Raw genomic sequence first — 24,533 nt, 5'->3', positions numbered from 1 at the left:
AACATGAGGTGACGCGTCCCGGTAGCTCAAGTGCTGAACTGTAATTGTGCCAGGCAATAGAGAGCGTACTCCCCTCTCTCTTTCCTGAGCCAAACCAGGCACCCAAAACGGGGTTGCCCGAACATCCTCCGTGCCAACACGTTTCAGAATTAGTCCGTCATGGAGCATTTCCAGACTCGGTCTGGATGAAAGGAGCTTCACAATGAATACGTTTTCACCAAATGTTACAAGCCAGCCTCATTTTGACAAATTATACTGCCAGACACAAAATTAGAAACACATTTATTTTCCTATTACAGTTACTCTGGGGAGGGTGGGACTACATTTTCCCAGTCTAACCTTGAAAATGCTTCTTAGAGGCAAATTCACCTTGCTAGTCAAGTATTTTTCACCATTAGCCTCAAATGGTGACAACCCCAAATGCAATAGGTAGTGCCCAGCATGGACCGGATACTTTCCTGGGTACAATAACAATTAGAGCAATGGATACACTTCAAACAATTAGCTGTAATTTCTTTTAAGGTATATGGGATGCTCTTCCATTTTTACACACAGTAATAAGATAATTTTTTTTTTTTTTTTTTACTAAATGCATAACTAAGCTCTGGAATTCGTTGCCAGAGGATGTGGTGAAAGCTATTACTGTAGACGCGTTTAAAAAAAGGTTTGGACAAGTTGCAGATATCTATTTCTTGTTCTTGGGATAAGCAGCTTGGGATCTATCTACCCCCTTGGGATCCTGCCAGGTACTTGTGACCTGGATTTGCCACTGTTGGAGGCAGGATAGTGGGCTTGATGGACCTTTGGTCTGACCCAGGATGGCAAGCCTTATGTTCTTATGTGAAGTCAGCAAATCCTGAGACAGCGTTTTGCTAGTTTCCCTGGCCGACAGATCTGTGCTGCGATGAACGAATATGACCTTATTTACACAGTATATTAATGAAACCAAACCCAGACCTGCTATTCCAGATTTGCTCCGATGCCCTATATCTCGCTTTTAATCATTCAGTTCTTGCCCCTAAATACTTGTGGACTGCTGGCTGGCTGACCTGAACCGCAGGATCAAGGTCCTGGTCAGATGCTGTGGGGAGAGAGCACCAACAACCTTCGCACACAGATTGTCCTTACCTGCTAGAGGTGTGCAGTCCCGGCTCGCCTGTTACTGAAGCAAGGAATTAAGTGCCTGAGCGCCCGCAGCCCCATTCCACTAGTCATATGCTCCCGCGTGCTATTTAGTGGCCAAAATCCCACCTTATTATGGTCACATACACACAAAAAAGACCTTGCCATTAGTCTCCTCTCCCTTGTAACATAAATATCAGGGTGCAGCCAAGCTTTGACCAAAATAGCCACAGCTCATTTGATTAATTAATGATGGATTTCAGGTTATATGTGCAGGACATGGTCTCATTTAATACGGTACAGCTTTTGGAAGATTAAGGCTGCTTTAGCCTCCAGCCCCTTTCCCTGCGGTATAAATGCTCTCAGCCCAGTCCTCAGAGGACTTGTCTTTATCAGAAACCCTTCCACATTGGCCAACGTTTAACCAGGAGAGAGAGAGACCGCTGCCTCGGAGGTTTATAAAGCTTAAGCCGCGCAGGGCCAGACGTACCACGCACAGACACAAAATGGGACGGGGGGAATCCCTTAAGTACATCTGCCACTAAGAAAGGCAGTTCGCATACAGGACATGGCTGCAGTCTACTGCGCCAGACCAACTAGACCTGAATAACGTATCGAAAACAAGATCATCTTTCCTTCCGTTGCTTGCAAATCCTGGAGTATTTCCTTCAGAAGCAAAATATACAAATTCACAGCTATATAATCGGTGCATTGGAAAAAAAAAAATCACCTCTCCAGTAACTTCCTACTCATAGATACTCCCAATCAAGTCGTGCAGATGTTCTCCAAAAGCAGAGAATGCAGAATATACCCCATCATCAGCCTAGAGGCTGAGAGACTGCCCTGGGCTGGCCTTTGCGCTCCTTACAGTTCAGGGCCCCTCCGTCACTGCACAAAGGATAAGGCCTCATTTCTGTATTAACTACTGCCTTTCCTTAAGAAACTAAAGAAATATCGATTGCACATGCACAACCCATAAGCACAAACACGCTGAATAACCACCGAGAAGAAATCAGAAAAGGCTTTCTCCTTGAATCACACCTTCCCTCCTTATCGTGTACATTACTGTGAACACACAACTCAGAAATGGCCTCACGAGAGACGGCTGGTGTTTGCTACACATTCACCTGCACGTCCTTCTGTGCGACAGAGCCACAAAAAGGGTAAAATAAACCATCTGTTTAGAAGCTGCTGAAATCCCATCCCGTCCCGAAAGAACCTGAACAGACAGCGGCAGCAGGCAAAGCGAAATAAAACCTGGCCATGCAGCCCATGAGCCCTGCTGCACGCCTGGCCACCTGTACAAAGAATAAGGTCGCTTTCATCCGAAAAGGTTAGGAGAACGTGCAAACAAAAGCATGCAGCCCGTGGACGCTTTTCTGCGCGGTCCTTGGAAGGGGAGGCAGGGAGGAGATCAAGCAGGCAATTTCTCCGTGCAGCAGCAGCAGCAGCAGCAGCAGGGTAAAACCATTCGGGATCACTCCTGCACTTTTCTCCAGCAGCTGAGAGCGTAACAAAGGGGGGGGGCCCCCCCCCCCCCCGAGGATCTCCCACGGTGCAAGGTAGTGGCACTCACCTTTCAGCCCCACAGCCCTCTCGGATCCCAAGGAAGTGCGAGAGCCGCGCCAGACGTGGCAGCCTGCCCTTAGATCCTTAAAGCTGCAGCAGCAGCAGGCTTCCCTCTCCAGCCTGCTGACTCAGTTTTCCAAATGGAGCCCGCGCTGACAAAATATTGACGAAGCAGGTAGGGCAGCTCGCTGCCTTCCAGATGAGTAAGGCCCTTTCCCCCTCCCGCCTCCTCTTTAATTTGTTTCGCAGTTGCTCATTTCACTTGCAGACGGGAGTAATAATTTATAGGCCTGCAGTGCAGCCGAGGAACAGGAAAGTATAGTGTTGCCTTCTTGCTCTGTCTCTCTCCCTCCTCCTATCCTGTCAGGGCTGGAACTTAAGCCTCCGGGGGCTCTTAACGAGATACATCACCTCCCAGGTGAGCGGGAGGGATCGGTAAACACCTGTCTGAGCGTCAGGTTTTCCGAGAGAACCGCGCCAGAGCAGGACCATGGAGAGAAAAATCTCCTTCCCCCGCCGCCCAACCCATGCCATGGCCGCTAGGGCCCCAAAGAATCCAGCTGAGGAGCAGCGGGAATGGTAGGGCCATAGTGTTTTATTGCACCAGTTAATACCTTCCCAGTTAGCTTTGGAGCGCCGCGCTCCCAGGAGAACAGTTAGGCTCCCCTCTGTTTCTGCTTTTATATTTCTATCACAACTTTTATTCAAAAATCTCAAGCAAATCCTATAAAAAATATCTTTCCCCTTAGCTTCCACACTGAAATCTTCATTACCATACTCTGAAAATGTGCATCATGTACTATGAGAGTTTTCTTCCTTTTTTTAACAAGTTTCTGGAGATTCCTGGCTATTTGCAAACCTTGCAATTATTATTATTATTATTATTACCATTTAGAAATACATTCTAGTACAATAGCCCCCCCCCATGTCCCCCTCCCATCCTTTCTTCCCTCTCCTCGGACCAGGCCCAGTCCATAGTCAAGCGCTGAAGCAGTTTTGTGTGCCACTAAGGTAACTGCCCCCCAGTGCTGAGCAAAGCTGGAGACTGCTGCCTACCCGCGCTGGTTTCACGTTAGCAGATGAGAACTGGAAATGCTGAGATCAGCACGCCGGGGGATTGAGGGGGGGGAGGGGGGAGGGTTTCTGGCAGCCTGCATGTTCTGATTCAAGCCGGGACCTGAAGGTCAGTTGTGTTGCTAAAGTGTGTGTGATAAACAAATTAACGAGAGACCGTACTACAGACAGAATGATACGTGAAATGTGTTATTTTATTTTTGTACTTCACCTGATCTTTAATTAATAAGGTCTGTTTATGTAACCCATCATTCTCTGCTGATTTATACCCATTAATGTCATTATTGTAAAGCGTCACGATCTCTACGTGGAATGAGGGTATATGAAATGTCTAAATAAATAAATAAATAAATAGATAGATAGATAGATAGATAGAAGGGGGTTTATGATCCTGCAGTCCTCGGTACCAACGGGATAGCGAATGCCCTGCTATTCTCCTCTGCAGGGTTCAGAAAAACAGAACCTGTGCTAGTATCCAAGGCTTTGTAATTCTTGTCTCCTGCCACCCGGGTGGGAGCAGGGCTGGGGGGTGCTGCAGAGCCAGCGCTGCCAGCCTCAGGGATGAGGCGTCGCGGACACTGAGGCAACGGCAAGACCCAGGGACTGGATTCAGAGCGCAGGACTGCAGAGTCTGAGGAGCAGCCCTGCTCACTCATCATCACTACAAGGACCGGACGAATAGTAATTTGAGAGGGGATCTGAAATTGGGATAAAACCAAATTCTCAGGTATGGATGAAGCCTCATGGCACGGATCCCAGCCCTGATTCTAATTCAGCTGGAAGTCCAAAAAAAAAAAAAAAAACCAGGCGGGAAACTGCTATGTTAATTAAAAAAATAATAAGAACTTTTGCTGCAAATCACTGTTGTTCCTGATCAGCAAGTTGTGCTGCCCATTACGAATGGTTTTCCCATTAGTAACGTGCAGGCCTTTGTCTACAGGTGTGCAACAATGGTATTCGACTTTCATTGATCACCGGAGCCGTTAGTCAAGCCTCAGAATATCACAGGGTCCTGCTCCAGAATAAGACAGCAGATAAGAACGAAAGGCCCATCTTATCTGCCCCGCGTTTCCTTCCTGCCTCACCACTACAGAACAGATCCCACCCAATCTCCATCACCCCACCAATCCCTTCTGCTCGTTGTGGTCTTACATCCACCATCCTAGGAAGAAATATTTTACATTACCACTAAGGTCCATCCCCCTTTCAGCCTCATGTGACTTCCCTGCTTTTAATATTCACAATTAAGCATGGCCCTTTATCCTGTGCAATAATTTTACAACACTCAGAGAGCCAGGAATGCTTGCCCTGAAGAACCAGAGGTTAATATCGCCGGTATAAGGGGCTGAATCTGTAGAATGATGCACGAAGTGACAGCATCAGGGCCACACAATAAGGCAAGTTTACACTTAGTTTAAAGCAAGCTTCCTATGTAGCACAGATTTCCATTAACCTATCAGTTCGTTCCATACATCTGGTTTCCTGTTATTCAGAAGGCCAGAAGGCTTGAGTTAAAATGCAGATACGGTTCAGTTAATGTTACAAAAGGAAACTTAGGTTCTTTTTTTTTCCTTTGGGGGAGGGGAGGATAGGATTAATTTTCCCTTTTTAATGGAGTTTTAAAAAAAATAATACAGTTAAAGGTGCAATGACTTCCAATTGCTTCTGCCTCTGTCCTACTATACATTAAAAAAAAACATACACACACACACCATATGAAAGAAGACACATAGGATACATAAGAAATATTTTAGCCTGATTGTAAGCTGTGACAACGCTGTTAAGTACAAACTGCATGAAAGGGAACGACTCCTATTTTGGCTATCCAAATGTTCCCTTTCATGCAATTTTTACTTATAGCGTTGTCACAGCTTACAGTTAAGTGGCCGATATAAGACTGTATTGAGGAGTTTTATCTGGCAGAGTGGATGTTTTTTCTGATTAGTTTTGATTACATTTTTAGACAGCACAGGAGCAGGACTCCGATTCATATTCAGAGAATAGATTGTTCGCCCCACTGCCCCGCTCGCCCACCGCACAGGGCAAATAATCTACCAGGTTGCCTCACAGTTCGGGGGGACGGTGGCAGCACATCTGGTCACCGCCATCCACTCATTTCTCAAGAAATCTGGCCGATGAAACACAGCGCGCTCAGCCGAGAGCACTGTTTAACCCCTGGCTGGATGCGGGTTTTGGATTAGCGCGTCCAAAACGCACGTCCAACACCCACCCCACCCCCACCACGAAGCTAATAGCGCTCATCCCATGCAGATGCACGTCATTGAGGCTATTAGTGATTCTCCTCCATCAACAAAAAAAAAAAATGCGCGCCCGGCGTGCGTTAATTCTGGAGGAGCCCAAAAAGTGTACAGAAAAGCAGAAAATACTGCTTTCCAGTACTTCCTCCGCCTTAATATCGTGGCGATATTAAGTCGGAGGGACAAAAAGGAAGGCATCCTTAAAATAAAACGTGCCGGTGGTCAGGTGAGGAAATGTGACGCTCGTAAAGTTCAGCGCTCGTTTTCCTAACCGGCTGACAGCTGACCTCACCCGGGTGCCCACTGCCGAGGAGTCACTAGGGACGCACAATTTCCCCTAACGCCTCCTTTTTACCAAGGCACTCGACTCAGATATTACATCGGGCGCCCCGGAGAAGTCACATCGGCGCGTGTTGGGAGGGTTGAGCGCCCGTTTTCCCCGTGCCGCATTGCATCGGCCTGAATGTATATCCTCACTCAGATTTTGTTTACTTACACATTTCATTTTAATTTTAAATTAAATTTACTGCTTTTATTCCTGGAAAGATCAAACATTTGTGAACGCATGCGGTAGATCAAAATCTGATGAGATCTGACCCAGGAATTAGCAAGGGGCTTGGGTTATTTATTTATTGACCTGAATCTCTCTGGTCTGCGGGGGCTCAGATTTTCATGATCTGGAAATAATCTAGAACAGAGGTTCCCCAAACCTGTCCTGGGGGACCCCCAGCCAGTCAGGTTTTCAGGATCTCCACAATGAATATTAGAGATGTGCTTCGGGTAACAATTTTGTGTCGGGCTTCATTTCAGGGCTCCCCATGGGAATTTTGTTTTATCCCATGGTTCGGGGAGTCTATTTTCGGGGGCCCCGATTTTCGGGTTAGTGCGCACTATTGGGAGTTAGCACGCACTAACTCAACAATGAATTTTTCACGAAATTTCGGAAAAAAATCTATCTTTTTTCGGTTCTCCTGAACCATTCCGAATTAGGCAGTTTCGTTGACATTGCCTAATTCGGGAAAAACGATTGCACATCCCTAATGAATATGCACGAGATAAATTTGCATGTCCTGCCTCCATGGCATTTTATCCTGAAAACCTGACTGGCTAGGTCTTCAGGGACAGACTTGGGAGCCACTGATCTAGAACGTCCCCGTCAGTTCAATCCAGATATCAAAACTTTTCCCATAGAGAGAGAATGGAGGAGGTTCTGCTGGGCAGACACAAAGTAAATCATGAAGGACCACCCTGCTGGAGAAACGCTGCGGCCAGTTTCTTCTCAAACAAGTCATTTTAATTGGCAAGGCCCGCAACACGTTTGCAGTCAAATGAGCTCCTTTACTGTGACAATATTCTTTAAATGCAGAATTTCTAGATGTTTCACCAAAGATTTCAGCAGAATCAAAATGTCTGACTCTGGAAAATGCTATTTAAGGCTAAGGAAACAGGAATACTAATTGTGTTAGTAACTTGCTTATAGTCATATGAAAATCTACTGTACCTTCTCTCCCCTTCCTCGTCCCGTCAGTGACACCTTCCCCCCCTCATCTCATCCATCCACCCTCTCCCCATCATCACTGGTACCTTCCCCTCCACTTCAACCCATCAGTATTACCTTCCCTTCTCCCATTAACGATACCTTCCCTTCTCTCCTCACCCCAGCAGTGGAACCTTACCCTTTCCCTCCCTGCCTTCACTCCACTCCACTCCCTCCTTGTGAGATTCTTTGTCCTCCCCCCCACCCACACTTGCTTCCTGTGCCCGTCTCTACTTTTGCTTCCCTCTGTCTCCTCCTCCACTCATCCTTTCCCTGTACCTCTGTCCTGCTCAGCTTCCCTGTGCCGCTCTCTTCTTCATGCTTCTTTGGTTTTCTTCCCCACTATTGTCCCTCGTCATTCTCCCTGTTCCTATCCCACGCTGGCCTTTTCTGGGATTGCCAACTGGCTCCAGGTCAGGTTGATCCATTCCCATTGCATGCAGGGACTTGCAGTTCTCACACACCTATGCATTCCTTAAGAAAACTACAAAGTTCCCTGCAAGCAGTGGGGGTAAAGCCAGGACTGGATCGATCAGTCCTGAAATCTGGAACCAACTGGGAACCCTAGTGAGTGGCAGCAGCTCCAAGGCAGGAAGTGAGAAGGGCTCTCTGTCATGTGATCAACCTTCCCAATGTGGGTGATGGATGTGGGGTGCAAACTGCCTGGGTCCTGCCATGAGCGGCAGAGGTTAAGTGTGGTGGCCTGGCCGTGTCTGGTGTCCTGCAGGAGAAGTTGATACAGGGATAGAAGCCCTTCTATGGGCAGCTGAGACCTCCGTCTCCCATTGCCTCTGCCCTTGCTGGCCCGTTCCCTTCATTCTCCTTTCCCTCTGTTATCTGCTCCTCCTCCTCCTCCTACGAAACTCATTAACCATTATACTCACATCCTGGCCACTGCAGTACTTCAGCCTCTCCCATTCTCCAGACAAAACAGTACCATAAGAGATTATTAATATTGATCTCTTCTAAAAGGGAATGGCAGGGGTTTCCAATTATTCATTTGTTCCACACATCTGTTTTTATGAAACTCAAAGCTTAGTTTAGTTTACTTGACTTTACCAATTGAAAGAGGTAGAGTTAAAAACTTAATAAACACTCCCTCGGTTTGTTCTGTAAACCTCAGTTTAACCTAGTTTAGATGACAGGGATCCTTAAAGCAAAGGAAATCACTAGGGTTGGAGCTTGCAGAACGCAAATCTTGAAATGACCCACTCTACCAACACAATATAATTCTTCTAGGTCCCATCTCCAGTCTGTGCCACTCAAAACGAAAGGACCAGAAGGAACCTTCCCAGCCTGCCTTACAATCTGCATATTCACCTTGGTTCACCCCATGGCACCTACAACTCAAGACCTTGCATATAACCAAAGCACAATAGTTTATGGCATCGTTGGTTACCATTTACCTCACCAACACATTAAAAACAACTGGGTGCACATTCAGTGGCAGCCAAGAAGACCCTTTAGAGCACCATAAGGAAGACAACAAAAAATGGGCTTGGATAGTGAGCGTATCCTACAGCAGTAAAGATGCTATGACTGGTATCTGGAATATATCCTTATCAGCATGGACCGGAATAATGGGCCTATCCAGTCTGTCCCAATTGGCCTTTGCCTGCCTTCATCTACTATAAAATGACAGAGGCTGGTGGCATCTGACGGGCTAACAATTTCAAGGACCAGATTCCACTTCATCGGAATTAGACTCTGGTCATTGAAAAACTCATGTCGCACATTGGTTAGTCGATTAGGCGCCACCTGCCTCTGTTTGTTTTTGCTATACCAGACTAATATTGTTACCCTTCTGAAGATTTTCATCCACTACATTTCTATCTTCCTTTAAAAAAGATATTCAGGCTACTTGCATTTTCTGATGTTTCTGATATCACAAGTGCAGAAATAGCATGGAATTCCATTAAACCCCAACCCCCCTCCCTTCTCAGGGATTGCAATAGGAGGGAAGAAATGCTCTGTTCAGACGTTTCCATGATTATATCCATGGATGTGTGGCATAGTTCGATTGGGGCATATTAAACCCAGAGCCACTATGCTTTATTTTATAAATCACCCAGATCTTGCTATCTCAGCCCATTGACTCTGCGGAGGCCTAGGTCACACAAAGCTCAGGCTAAAAACAGCAGTTTATTTCCCTTATTTCTTTCCTAATTGAAACAAAATATTTCATATAAAAGACAGCTTCACTTGTTTGTGAAATGGAAGTAAGAATTACAGCAGAAAGCATCAAAAGTGAAGGTGTCCTTTTGTGACTGATCCGATTCGGAATGTGGTAAGGTCTCTGTGTAAGAAGAACTCCTCTATTTAGAAAAGATTTCAACTCCCATTTCAAAATACCAGTGTGTTTCAAACACCTAAATTATAATCCTTATTTAGAGCTGTCTGAAAACTACAACGCCTTGCAACATGCAATCAGCAAAGTAATCATAGCATCAAAAATAGGTACCATGATGCTAGAGTTCATTCTTAAGACGACGAGCTTTAGGGGTTCAAGGTCAAATGGAGAGGTTTGGAAACATCTAGATAAGAGTCTGAAATTTGATTCTGCTGAAAGGACTCTATCAGTGACATTTATTTAGCAGATGTGTGGTGACCAAATCATGTCGCCACCTCAGGCCAAGCCCAGTCTTCCAACCAATCTTGGAACCTGTTGCCAGGGAACGTGGGTCAAGGCAACCAGCATAATGGGGTTTAAGAGAGTTTTGGACAAGGTCCTGGAGGGAAAAGCCCATAAAACTTTATTAGCCAGGTAGACTAAAGAAATCTGCTGCTATCCCAGGAAGCAAGTAATGGGAAATATCTATTTCATGGTATCTGCCAGGTACTTGCAAACCCGATCTGGTCACTGTTGATGAACCTTGGTCTGACCCACCTTGGCATTTCTTATGTTCTTATGAGCGCACTCACCGATGATGTGCTCCGTGGTCTGCTCTTGGTCATGGGCTACCACTTTGGTGGCCTTGGAGATCTTGCTGGAATTCATTTGCACACTGTGGAGCTGGCCAGCGTGCAGCAACTGAAGCAGCTCCACTGTTGGGAGTGGTAGGTCAGAATCTTTGTAGAAAGAAGGCAAGTGCTCAATTGAGATCGAATGTCGGTATATAAAAATAAGAAATAAATAAATAAATAAATAAATAAATAGAAAAAAAACCCCAAGAAGTTCTGCTAGTACTGTGGGATTTCCTGCAGGAGCACAGCTGTGCCTGAAAGCTTCCTACAGTAGATTTCAGCAGACTGTAGCACAAGAGAAATGCAAAACACAGCCAGTCTGGGGCAATTAATGGTCAGGAAGAGCAGGACAAGGTTTGAAGCTCTTTGTATGCTTACAGACATTTTGCAGGATTTCTGTGCATTTCAAGGTACAGTCATAGCTCCAAGAAGAGAAAGGAAACAATTGGAGCCTAATGCAGTCTAAGAAGATGCTTCCCTCTCTACCTCCGGGGGTAATTTTCAAAAGGTTTATATACATAAATGGTCTTTATGCGTGTAAATGGGCTTTTGGAAAATTGCTAAGATTCAGCATATGCTACTTTTACCCATGTAACGTCTTTGAAAATTACCTCCGACTATTTAGAAAATGCCAAAGTTGGATGGAGAACAGGAAAGGAGTCTGAGAGAGCTTGATGGAAAAGAGAACACTTCAGAATCGTTTAGAGGAGAGTCCCTTTGTGTTGACTCTACTCAGCATGTTCTCACTGCCAAATCTGAACAAGGCAACATTGTCAAACAGAACATATACTGGCAGGGACATCTATTAATCTAGATCAAGCCTTATGCTCAGGGATTCTGTGGTTATAAACCATGATTGCAATTGCCACTAACTGGCAACCAAGTTGGTAATCTCAGAGGAGAGGCCAATGATGGAATGGCCACCTAGAGTTTCCTACAGAACAGGATTGAGTTATTTTGGTGGGGCAGTATGAATCGCCTAATCTGCTCTCACCCTGAAAGGCCAAGTTCCTAGGTGAGCTCAGCTTGCACCGGTACCAAATCGAATATAAAAGGTGGTTCAACGATTATTCTTCAGAATGAGACTAAAGGGGGATGGGAACTGTTTACTAAGGAACACGTTTTGAAGCACTGAAACGTTTTGAGTGTGTGAGTAGCAGTCGGGGCGTTTCCCCCCATAAAGTCTTTTTTTTTTTTTTTTCGGTTTCTGTAGATTTCGCCCCCCTCTCTCTCTCTCAACCATGCTGTCAGAAATGGTTTCACAACAAGTACGTGAACATGACAAGACAAATGAAGGGTTAGGGAAACATGTCTGTTGTGGGTTGTGTGCTATGCAGGGAAATCAAAAGGCTTCTGACAAGCCAGAACCTATTCTCACTGCACACAGTAATTCTGATGTAATGACTGGTTAGAGGAGGAAAACGCTGTCTCCTTCATCTGCTCTGATTGAAGAGACAGGAATAGTTGGTGAATTTTCTTTCAGAAATACATTTCTTGATAGGAAAAAAAATGACAGGATACAGAACCCTGCCTCCATGGAGAATGTTACTATGAAATTAATGCCATATTTTAATATCAAAGGGCCAAGTTCAGGCAGAAGTATTGAGCTGCAATAGGCACTCTGGGTACAAAATCTAAATTGAGCCATTTGGATTTCTACTTCTGTCAGGCTTTGGCTTTGAGTATTCTACTAAAACACAGGAACAAGGAAGTCTGTTCTCCGATGGGTTGACATTACCAAATATCCCTCATCTCACTGCTGCGTGAACAGAATTTTGGATTACAAAACTATCCAAATCTCTGCAATGTGGCAAGCAGAAAAGTTTAACAGAAATGTTGTTTTAGGTAACTATGGCCTCTCCCTCCATGGGGCCTGAGTAGCCTACAGGTCCAGCAGCCCAGCTTGTTCATCTATAACCAAAGGCCTAGGGTTGCCTTCTCACCCACTTCCAACCAAACGGACTGCTCCACTTCTGGCTTTACTCCATGGCAGGCATGGACTTGTCATTCTGATTTCCCTAAAGTCCTCTTTGGACTTGACCCTGGCTAAGCTGGTAACCTACAGAAATTCCTCACCTCCCATTCACAAGAGGGGGGGGGGGGTTGCAGATTACGGGACAACATGAGAATAGAGTAAACCAAGAGGTCTTGACACCAATGAATGAAGTAAAGAAGAGGCTTAGCTCTACTCTGATAGCACCTCATATTTCAGCACATCTTTGGTTATCTGCATCATGAAGTACAGATGACTCATTTATGTATAGACAGGACTGCCCAGAATAGCATTTGGGCCATGACAGTCATAGCATAACAAGTATGTGCCCTGTGTCTTAAACAGAGTATGCATAAATTGGATCATGCTCCATTTTCTGAAGGTCATTAGTGTAATGCAGTTAAATGGCAAGGCATCTTGTTATGAAGCCAATCAAGTGCCCTCTCCTGTCTCTTCCACACCCAAGCACTTCTTACAACTCCTCCCCCTCCCCCCCCCCCCCCAAAAAAAACATGAAACCATCTTGTGAAGAAGCAGAAACGCGAAATCTGCAAGGTTTGAAATCTGCAAGGTTAAGAAAATCTGACTTGGAGAAGCACCCCCTCAGTACACACAGCATGCAATCTGTCCTTCAGTTCTGTCCATGTTGTAAACCAGCCACGCCCCCAACTCACAAGAACGCGTTGGAGGCAGCCAGAGTAATACCTTAATGATCCATTTCAAGAGCAAGAAATAACAGGTAGTGCTTTGAGGTTTCTGTTTTGTCTCAAACGATATGAAAAATACAAAACAGAATCTGAATTGATATGAAGCAATCAAGGTATACACATTGCTGTCTGATTCATCCAACATCCTAATTCCAAACAAATAATTGTCGAGTGTCAGCTCAGCAGGGATTTACGCACGAAGGCGTTGATTTTCAAAAGGTTTTAGATTCTGAAAATCAACCAAGGGGCCAGTGCATGATTCGATTATGAGCATATTTGTATGCACACTAGCAAGGGTGTTCTAGGGGGTGGAGATAGCACAGGGAAAGGGTTTACACATGTACTTTCAATTTTGAAATATATGTGTTTAAGACTAAATGCACAAAATTATACCTGCTCGGGAGCAGGTGTAAAATTGTGTGCATGTGACAGGGTGCGTAATGGGGACCCACATTTTTTAAGTGGACTTATGCACAGTAGGTCTGCTGTTTGAAAATTACCCTCTTTAAGAGGATGTTTTTTCTTCCATTTTGTTTATAAGAACATTCTCTTGATCCCCTTCCCTTTAATGCATCCCAAAATAGTCTCCTTTTCCCATGGCAGTCCACACCTGCCCCCTAGATCAAACCCAAAGAATAAGTTATACAGGACATTAACAGGAATCCTTTTCTATTATGCCTCTTGACCAGCTGGTTGAAACAGATACCTGAAACCTAATAGCTCAAGACAAATTATCAAAGAAAGGCCTTGAGTGCATTGACTTCAACATCACTTGCTGCTTCAAGGTGGTCAAAGTTGTATTTAAAGGCGCAAAGCAGAAGCAAGAACCGAAGAGAGTCTTACAGACGTTTCTACCAACCTCAGACCATACCCAACCTTTCACCCCACCGCATTTCAAAGATTGATATTCCTACTCCAACATACATCAACAAGATTGCTTCATTGCTTACTCCTCCATGCCCCTGGGACCAGCAGAAGACCATTTTGTTGATCCAATACTATCATAACCTATTAGAACTCTTTTAAAAGGAATACAGTTTAGAAAACAGAACTGTATCAAAAAGCAAAAGAAGAAATATAGTGGTCAAAGCACTGATTTATGCATTAAGGGGAAGTAGTACTGGAACAAGAGTTCAAGGCTTGTCTCTGCTACTGCCACTATGTGCCCTTGGACAAGTCACCTCATCTCCCTGTGCCTCCAAGATGTAGTTGAATGCAAGGAGTTTGCATTAATCCAATTTCCCAGTTGATAAATATAACAACTTATATGCAGTTTTGAATTAGCATCGTTTCATCAACAGTCCCTCAGTCTAGGACGATTTGTTTTTTGATGGTGGTCTTAGAGTGCCCTATTTTCTCAGTCATTTTTATTGCTTTGGGAGAAGCCTCAGGGGATTCATTCATTCATTCATTCATGCAGTAGACAGAAAACTGTATGACTGACCACCTATTAATTTAAAAAAATCTATAAAAATAATTATTTTCAATAAATAAGAAGTGTCCTGCTGAGTCTGACCAATGAAAAACTGAGCCCAACATCCCATCTGACAGTGATCAATCCAGGAAATCTAGAAACTACCTAGCAGATCCACATGAAGAGATGCCCAAGACTACCTGGTTAATAATTGTTAATGGACCGGTCCTCCAGAAACTTGTCCAAACCTTTCTTATACCAAGCTATATCACTCGACTACACCGTATTTTCTGTCATATTCCACAGCTTGATTGTGTGTTATTTGTTTTATTTACAATAATTTGTATTCTGCCTATTGCCAGTGCCTATTCTAGGCAGATCCCAGCAATAAATCCACCAGCCACCTTCCATCTGAAAAAGAATCTGAATGGCAGCAGTGCAGACAGCAGGTGTGCATACACAAGTTTGGCTGATAAATTAAACTTATTATTTATGCCATATCTTTTGATGACTGACTTCCCCACAGAAATGAGCACGTCTCTGACGCATTATTTAGTCATTTTTCTAATCCTAAGATGCTTGAATCACATATTCAGATGAACCCAGCTGCTGTGTTTTTACGTCTCTCATCTGTCTGAGTATCTCAGGGTATCGCAGGCAAGCAACACAGAAGAGCTCTGCTTAGGACAGCTCATACATGACTAGAGGAAATATTTAGGTTTGGCATTTATATGCCGGACAGGCTTAGATGGGCTAACGTAGTGCCTGATTTTCTCCTGACCAGGTTCACCTCCACAGCAGTCACGAAACCGAGCCTTTTCATTAATTCACATCTGCGGCGAACAAACAGCATCCTTTCGGGGGATGTAACAGAAAAACACATCCTTCCCCCCACCAAAAAAAAAATGCTTAGCCTAGGAGCTGGTTGGTAACTTTCCTGGGTTTTGATGAATGAAATCAATTTGGCTCAGCTGCAGTAATACTCGGGCTTTGCTGACGTCTGTAATTTTCAAGGCTTGCTGCCTGCAGCAACTACAAAATTATTTGAGCTAACACATTTGCTGCTTTTCCTCCTGGTCTCTGATAAACAGAGGAAGAAATCTGTAGCCAGAAGGTGAAGGTGAAGGTGAAGTAGTCGGAGAATGAAATATTTGTCTTGAGCGAGTCTCTACAGCATCTTCAACTATTGTGGCAAAACATTTTATAGGGCCAAAACAATATGCCCTCTTCAGGCAGCTCTACCCTCTAACGTTTTTATTCCAAAGCAATGCATTTCCTTATTTTGGACACCCCCTTTATAATGGATATTTTGTTAATTAAAAAAAAACACACCATGATTTCCTTCCCCCATATTATCCTATGAGAGCCGTGGAAAATTAATTTCACAAATATTAGTACAACTTTGTAGATTTGCACAAATATTCTCTATAAACTTTAAGGTAATCATTTTTTTTTTTTAATGAAAAAGGGAAAATCCACAGCTATTTTAATGTAAAAAAAAAAAAAAAGTTTGTGAAACTGCAAACAAATTTACAATGCCAGTCCAAAAACAAAATTATATAACACATGTTGGCAAAAGCAAAAACGCTGTGTGCATTCATTTTGTAAAAGGGAAAGGTCCTTGTACCTTTTTGCAGTGGAATGTGTTTGTTCGTGGCAAGTAACAACTACAAGTCCCATCTGTCAGCTCTTCTTCCTGCTGGGTTACTTGTTCTACGCCTTTAATGCTCTCTCACCACTGCTCTGGATCCTCTGAGCTTGACTCAGACCTTTCACTAGGTTTTGTCACTGTCACCTGCACCAGGAGACTCTTCCATGCGCGCAGTTAACCCCTCATGTTTGCATGCTGACTGTTAACTTGAATCTAAACTGGAAGAAGCAGGAGTCAAAAGTTTTCAAAAATCTCTTTTGCCACCTGTATTAAAATATTTTAAAAGTGCAAGCACCAGTTTATTTTTTTTTTTTTTAACTCCCTCTCTATATTACTTTCCACTTCGGGCAGCACGCTTGGGCAATGTGTGCCCTCCCGGCCAAGAGAGCTGAAGGAAAAATCTGCTCACGGTCCCATCCCATCACAGGATCCAGCCTGTCCTTGTCCTGTCACACATTAAGGTTCACCTGCAAATCTCCTGCATCACCGAGCAGGGCACTGCAGCCTGCGAGGAGGAAGAAATGGGCCGTCTCCTATACTCCGTTTTTTTCTTTTCCATTAAACTAATTTTTTTCTAAAAAGGAAATTTAATCTACCTTCTCAGCTCCCAAAAATACATGAACCATATAGTCAGGTGACAAAATGTAATTTATGATGAATTCAACTTATTAAAGCAGTTTTCCATGCAAAAGGTTAAATAAGACATGCCCTGCCGAGTCAGACCATAGATCCACTGAGCCCAGCATCCTGTCTCCGGCAGTACACGTAGCCAATCCGGGTCACAGGGACCAGGCACAAGTGCCAAACCGAGCAGAATCCATTTCTTGTGGCTCACTCCCGGAGGTAAGAGGTGGCTCTCCCAGATCTGCTGGCTAATAATGGTTTGTGGATGTTTCCTCCAGGAACTTGCCCAAACTATTTTTTTTTTAAACCCAGCTGTGCTACGTGCTTCGATCATGTCCTCCAGCAACAAATTTCACAGCGTGACTGTGCACGGAGTGAAAAAAGACCTTCCTCTGATTCTCCCTACCTGCAGCTCTGTAACAGGCTTAAAAAGCTCATGTATCCCGATTAACATTTCCCTAATGCAAATCTTTCCCTACACGTGCTCGCCCAAACTTTCAAAGCACTGCGTGCACTAAAACCGGGGAATATGCGCCGGGCCGGGCCGTGCAGGCGCCAAGCATATTATAAAAATGGCCCGGCCTTGCGCATATCTCCCGGTACATGCAGAAGTGCCAGCCTGTCTCAAAGAGGTGGGGAAGGGCTGGCCAGAACAGCGGCCATTAGGCCCTGTCCCGGGGAAGCGCGCACCGGCAGCCGGCGCACGCAACTTACTTCTGCTCCGAAGGAGCAGCAAGCAAGTTATAAAACAAAAAGAATTAGAGAGGGTAGCTAGGAAGGGGTTAGGGGCCGGGGAGGAGAGGAGAGGTGAGGAGAGGAGAGGGGAATAGGTAGGAAGGATAGTTAGGGGGATTAGAAAGTTCCCTCCCAGTCCACTCCTTAACTGGAGCGGACTGGGAGGGAACTGAGAAAAAGTCAGATTGTGTCGCTGCGCCTATGTAAAAAACCTGCCCCGCGACACGCGCATGTTATGAAATCGGCGCATCCATGTGCGATGCCAGGAACCGTGCACACATGGACGCCTGCGCGGTTTTTGGTTTTTTTTTTTTTTTTAAATCTACCCCACTGTTTTTAGCATTTTATGATGTCTTGATTATGTGCGTCTTATTAAACTGTTTTTGTATTATTGTAACCCACTAGTTGCCTGGATTTTCAGAATATAAGTATAATAAATATCCCCTATTTAACTGTTCTAGCCCCTCACCTCATGATTTTATAAACCTCTAACGCCTACCTTCTCAGTCACCTCAAAGCTGAAGAGACCTCTCTCTTTAGCCTGTCTCCGTAAGGGAGCCGTTACATCTCCTATATCATTTTTGTTGCCATTTTCTCTTTTCTAATTCAGCTTTATCTTCTTTAAGATGGGACACAGAAGCATGGCCCACAATTCTCGTGGATTGAAACACAGGCATTATTATGATGCTCTCTTTCATTCTCCAATCCTTTTCTTATAATACAGACATCCCATTTGCTTTTTTGACAGCCACTACACACGGAGCTGAGGATTTCAACATATCGTCCAAAATGACTCCAAGATCCTTTTCCTGGGTGGTGACTCCTAATGTGGAACCCAGAATTGTGTACCTATAGTTAGATTTATCTTCTCTATGTAAATCTGTGTACTACCATCAGTGGGAAGGTACAAAACCTGGTATCACTGTAGCCTGCCACTAGAGGGGGCATGGGAGGGGTTGGTGGGAACTACAGAGGAAGTGAACGCCCTCTGGAGCAAAGCAGTATGGGAAATGTAGTCCTAAAAAGGGCCGAATCATTCCCATAGGTGCAGGTAGTTAGAACCCAGGGCAAACACCTATAGAGGATCTGCTTGCAGGAGGAAGGGGAACCAGAGAAGGAAGGTGAAGAGAAGAAGCTTTCTGACCAAAAGGCGAGCAAGTGTCCAATAGTAAAACCCCCTAAAATCCAAGGTCAGGAGGGGTTGAGGTGACCAGTGAATAAATGCTGTGCATTTTCTGATGTTATAAGAGAGGTCAGTATGGAAAGAGATTAAGCTCTGGGCTTTTGTGGGCGTCAGAAGCCCAGGCGCCGAGAGAGTTCAGAACAGCCACGCACTTTTAGTGATTTAACAAGCAATGGGACCTGTGTCCCGGTGGAATGATGAAATGAGCTGCCTTAGGCCCCCTGTGGCAGGCACAGCAGGAGAACACAGAGTGCATTTCCACTGGAGAGAGCACATCAGGAGAACACAGGCCAGACTTCGGCAGCAAGGTCAGCCCTGTGGCAACTTTGGGAGGATCCACTGCAACAGCAGTACCGCATTCAAACCATCAACCGCCTCAATCCTTCACATTCGAGAATCAACATATCCATATCAAATCTCATGCAAAAAAAAAAAAAAAAACTTAGGAGTGACCATAGACTCCCGATTATCAATGACCGACAACATATCAGAAATAGTAAAAAAAAAATCTTTCTTCAAAATACACATGCTGAAAAAATGATTTTCATCTAGTAACCCAAGCCCTGATTCTTACCACCCTAGACTACTCTAATTCCTTATATCTCGGCCTACCCCTCTGTACAATACAACCATTACAACTTGTGCGAAATGCCACAGCTCGAATGCTTTGCAATGCATCACGCAGAGACCACATTACACCTATATTACAGCAACTACGTTGGCTTCCAATACCGTACCGTATGACATATAAAATTCTGTCCATTATCCACAACTTATTATATAATTCTGACTCAATCTGGCTGCGCTCATTACTGAGAATACACAAACCTACCAGACAGCTCCGCTCCTTGGATAAATGTACCCTGGAAATCCCTTCAATAAGATCTGCCAGCTTAGCACTAACCCGAAAACGAGCCTTTTCAGTTGCAGGGACCAAATATTATGGAACTCACTTCCAGATTATATTCGCCTAACAGCAAACCGCAATGAATTTTTAAAAAGCACTGAAAACCTACCTTTTCACACGTGCCTACAATCTACAATAACGAATTTTCTATTCCAAACTTTATACCACTAGCACTTTTTATTGCAAATGTAATGTATTTTAAATGAAATAAGTTATGAGAGAGCAGGTCCCCGGAGCAGATAGGTGCTGGGAGAGAGGCCCGCGCAGCCGGCGCTTGAGCCCATCGGGGTAAGGCCTTTAAATCTCGCCCTACCTCCGTGGGCCCCCGCCCCGGCGAAGTTCCACACTTACCTCCTCCTGCTTGAAATCGCGCCGATCCAGCTGATTCTCCGCTCTCCGCCCACCGCCGCAGGAAGCCACAAGCCAGGCCCTCCGGCACCGACCGATAGTCCGTCGACGCCCAAGACGACCCAGTCGCGCCAGTGACGTCAAACCAACGCGACCGCGCCAAATTTAAAAACGCGGCTCGATCTCAGTCGCCCTCTTTGCCGCAGACTGCAACGTGGAGAGCAGGTCCCCGGAGCAGATAGGTGCTGGGAGAGAGGCCCCGCAGCCGGCGCTTGAGCCCATCGGGGTAAGGCCTTTAAATCTCGCCCTACCTCCGTGGGCCCCCGCCCCGGCCACGGGGAAGTTCCACACTTACCTCCTCCTGCTTGAAATCGCACCGATCTGGCTGATTCTCCGCTCTCCGCCCACCGCCGCAGGAAGCCACAAGACAGGCCCTCCTATTTCCAATCTTCATCAACCAATCCAGGAGAAGCACGCGAGGTATTTAATCACGGACATCCGAGGCGCCGAGCGCGCGCCGAAGGAGCGACAAAGGGGCCTGCCCCTTTGTGCGCCCCTTCGTGCAGCCCCTGAGAGACCCTGAGCCCTTGACCACCCATTTCTCCCACCTACCTCTCTAACTACCGGAAGCCAGCCGGACTCTTACTAAAATCCACCAAGCCCTCTACGTGCCAGAACAGGACCGTCTACACCATCCAAGTCAACCATCTAACACTCAATCACTCCATCTGAAACTTCCAATGCATGACGACACAGCCAGAGACAAACGACTGCTCAGGTGACATACTCTGACAACGCACAGGAATACAGCACCCATCAACCACTCCAGACAAAGACAATCAACCTCACAACTGAAGCCACACTCGAACAATTCTACAGGACTCCAGCATCAACCCAGCAACTACTCCACAACTCAACAAATCCATTCAACAACTGCACTCAATCGAATCAAACATCCTATATAACAACACATACAATTTAAAAGGATCCAGCCTCCAAAATGCATCCAACATTCTCAATCCCAATCATACATCACTACTTCCCACAGAAAAGAAATCTAACCAGACAAGCAAACCTCCACAACCTAAAATCACTCACACCAATACTAATAGCACCGATAACACAACTACTAGGCCTCACCCTATTCACCCTATCGCTCTTCAATGCGCAATCTATAACTAAAAAGTCACTAATTCTCAATGACTACCTCACCGACACCAAGCCTGACATTTGCGCAATAACAGAAACATGGCTGAAACCATCAGATACGGCAATCTTAAACCAATTACCAACGCTATCCTACGATATCTTCTCCCTTCCTAGACTGAAAAAAAGGGGAGGAGGAATCCTTCTTGCTACAAAAAAAGACCTCAAATTCTCTCAACATCCATTCCACTCCAACACTAAACTTGAGATTGGCTTCTTCTCATCTCACCAACTCCAAATACTTCTAGTCTACGCCCCTCCGGGACTCTTAGAATCTGACGTCTCATCCATCATCGAAATAACAACGACACTCCTCAACCTGGACACCCCAGCAATAATACTCGGAGATTTTAATCTCCACATGGACAACCCTACTCTCTCACCTAGCTGCCAAACTCTTCTACTAGCATTCTCAGCGATGGGCTTCTCCCAAATAGTCAAAAACCCGACACATAAAGCAGGACACACACTAGACTTGATCTTTATCAACAAAGGCATAAAATCGACTTCTCCAATAAAAAATCTGAAGGTACCCTGGTCTGATCACTCACTGATTTCTACATCATTCTCTCTGGAAAAATCTACTACCAGTCACACACCTTCTCCATCCTTTACCTACAGGAAACCCTGCAATCCAGATGACCTTACCAATCATCTAACCAAACACCTTCCGATATAATTCTCACTGATCCTAATATTGCTTTACACTCCTGGAATACGATCACGGAATCAATAGCCAATAAGCTCTGCCCACTTACAACAAAAAAATCTCACCCAGATGCCTCCAAAAAACAACCATGGTTCTCAAACGATCTTAGAAGGATTAAACAAATACTAAGACAAAAGGAATCTAACTGGCGGAAAACTCCAAATCCCAGCACACTCTCAGACTACAAACGCACGCTACAACAATACAAGGCCTACACCTCCAAAGCAAAAAGAGACTTTTTCGCCTCCAGAATTCACAACTTAGTCTTTGACGCGAAAGCTTTATTCAACTACGTTTCCACCCTCACCCAAGTTCCCTCACCAGAATGCCCTAGTAATCAAGCTCAAGCCAAAGCAGATGAACTCGCTCTCTTCTTTCAAAACAAAATCAAGAATCTTCTTACTCAACTTCCCTCCAATATCGCTCCCCTAACTCAAGCTCTAATGCCCCACATCAAAAACACTCACCTAGAAATGTTTGAACCTACCTCCTCCTCCGAAATCCAAACCATCCTTAGAAAAATGAAACCATCTTCGCACCCAGCGGACCATATACCAACAAAACTTCTCCTCACAATACCAGAAACCATCTCCAAAACATTGGCTGACATAATCAACTGTTCGCTCTCACAAGGTTCCTTCCCAGAAGACCTCAAACAAGCCTCACTCAAACCACTTTTAAAAAAACCCAACCTGGACCTAAAAGACCCCAACAATTACCGCCCAATAGCTAATCTACCTATCATAGCCAAGACTATGGAAAAGCTTGTTAACTCCCAACTATCGGACTTCATTGAAGATAACAAACTGCTTTCCGCCTCACAACATGGATTCCGCAAAAATCGCGGCACAGAATCCCTTCTTACATCCCTAACAGACCTCCTCATCCTAGGTACAGACAAAGGACAATCATTTCTGCTGGTCCTTCTAGACCTTTCAGCAGCTTTCGATACCGTAAACCACGCGATCCTCATTAAACAGTTAGCTGCTATAGGAATCTCTGGCTTAGCGCTCTCCTGGTTCAAATCATTTCTAACCAACAGAGGCTACAAGGTAAAAATACAGAACAAAGAATCAGCACGCCACGACTCGACCGTCGGAGTCCCACAAGGTTCCTCCTTATCCCCTACACTCTTTAATATTTACCTCCTCCCACTATGCCAACTCCTCACCAACCTCAACTTAATACACTTTCTCTATGCGGACGACATCCAGATCCTGATCCCTATCAAAGAATCATACTCAAAAACCCTCGAATTCTGGGAATCCTGCCACCTAGAAATTAAAAGCCTCCTCAACAGCCTTAATCTGGTACTAAACTCATCTAAAACTGAAGTCCTACTCATAACTCCCGATAACAAACCCACAGTCTGTCTTCCAACCAACCTACAAACCACTCATGTAAGGGATCTAGGTGTCCTAATCGACAATAAATTGAACTTCAAAGCCCACATCAACAAAACAACCAAAGACTGCTTCTATAAACTGCAAGTCTTAAAAAGGATAAGACCACTCTTCCACGCCAAAGATTTCAGAACCATTCTCCAAGCCCTCATCTTCTCCAAATTAGACTACTGCAACGCGACTCTTCTTGGCCTCCCCTCCTCATATACAAAACCACTCCAAATGGTCCAAAACGCAGCAGCACGTTTACTAACAAACACCAGAAAAAGAGACCACATCTCTCCAGTCCTTCAAGCCCTCCACTGGTTACCAATCCACTTCAGAGTAATTTACAAATCCATCACATTATTATACAAAATCATTCACCAACACACCATAATCGACCTACAAATTCCTCCCCGTGTTCACGAATCAACAAGACCGACTAGGGAAGCCTACACAGGATGCCTCCTTGTTCCACCCGTAAAAACTACTAATCACAGAACCTTGAGAGACCGAGCCCTTTCAACAGCAGGCCCTCCGCTATGGAACTCTATCCCACCAGATCTAAGAAACGAACCGTGCCTCTTAACGTTTAGGAAAAGACTTAAGACATGGCTTTTCAGGCAAGCCTTCCCGAACTCCACCTAACAAGATCCATCAATGACTCCTATGCTAAGTAGCTGTATATAGTGGACTCCATATTTATTTTGTTCTCTTGTATTATAGAGGACTCCTTATTTACATTGTACACTTGTATATAATTATCCTCTATCTCTTTTATTTCTTATAATCCCAGTTCATGAACCCTTGTTAATTGTAACTGCTTCTCTTCTCCACGTTTATTTATGTTTTTGGTTATATTTTGCACCCCTGTTTTCTGTAAACCGACATGATGAGAACGAGTTCTGAATGATGAACGAGTTCTTGAATCGGTATAAAAAAACCTTAAATAAATAAATAAATATAAACAGCATCGCTACGCACTTTTCCACATTAAATTGCATCGGCCATTTAGATGCCCAGTCCCCCAGTCTCACAAGGTCCTTTTGCCATGCCTCACAATCCCCTCATGGTTTAAACCGCTTTGAGTAATATATCATCTAGGCGTGTGTGCGGCAAAACTGTTTCGTTTCATTTGTTTTTAAAG

The 24,533-nt window shown here is 44.7% G+C and overlaps 2 protein-coding genes across 2 annotated transcripts in view; both read right to left on the bottom strand.

Moving 5' to 3' along the window:
• Positions 1–2,840, bottom strand: part of PLEKHG5 (pleckstrin homology and RhoGEF domain containing G5) — a 123,664-nt gene extending 120,824 nt beyond the window's left edge. Inside the window, exon 1 of the mRNA XM_029578615.1 lies at positions 2,699–2,840. The gene's annotated coding sequence lies outside the window, so the exon portion shown is untranslated. The remainder of the gene's footprint in view (positions 1–2,698) is intronic.
• LOC115076515 (pleckstrin homology domain-containing family G member 5-like) overlaps positions 1–24,533 on the bottom strand; it is a 71,934-nt gene that overhangs the window by 21,155 nt on the left and 26,246 nt on the right. The window contains exons 6-7 of the mRNA XM_029578056.1: positions 10,748–10,809; positions 10,483–10,629 (exon numbers count right to left, since the gene is read on the bottom strand). Coding sequence (XP_029433916.1) covers positions 10,483–10,629; positions 10,748–10,809 — 209 coding nt within the window. The remainder of the gene's footprint in view (positions 1–10,482; positions 10,630–10,747; positions 10,810–24,533) is intronic.

Source organism: Rhinatrema bivittatum, chromosome 15 (assembly GCF_901001135.1).
Source record: "Rhinatrema bivittatum chromosome 15, aRhiBiv1.1, whole genome shotgun sequence".
Lineage (NCBI taxonomy): Eukaryota > Metazoa > Chordata > Amphibia > Gymnophiona > Rhinatrematidae > Rhinatrema > Rhinatrema bivittatum.
The sequence above is the reverse complement of the archived record's forward strand: the minus strand, read 5'-3'. Positions and strand labels throughout refer to the sequence as shown.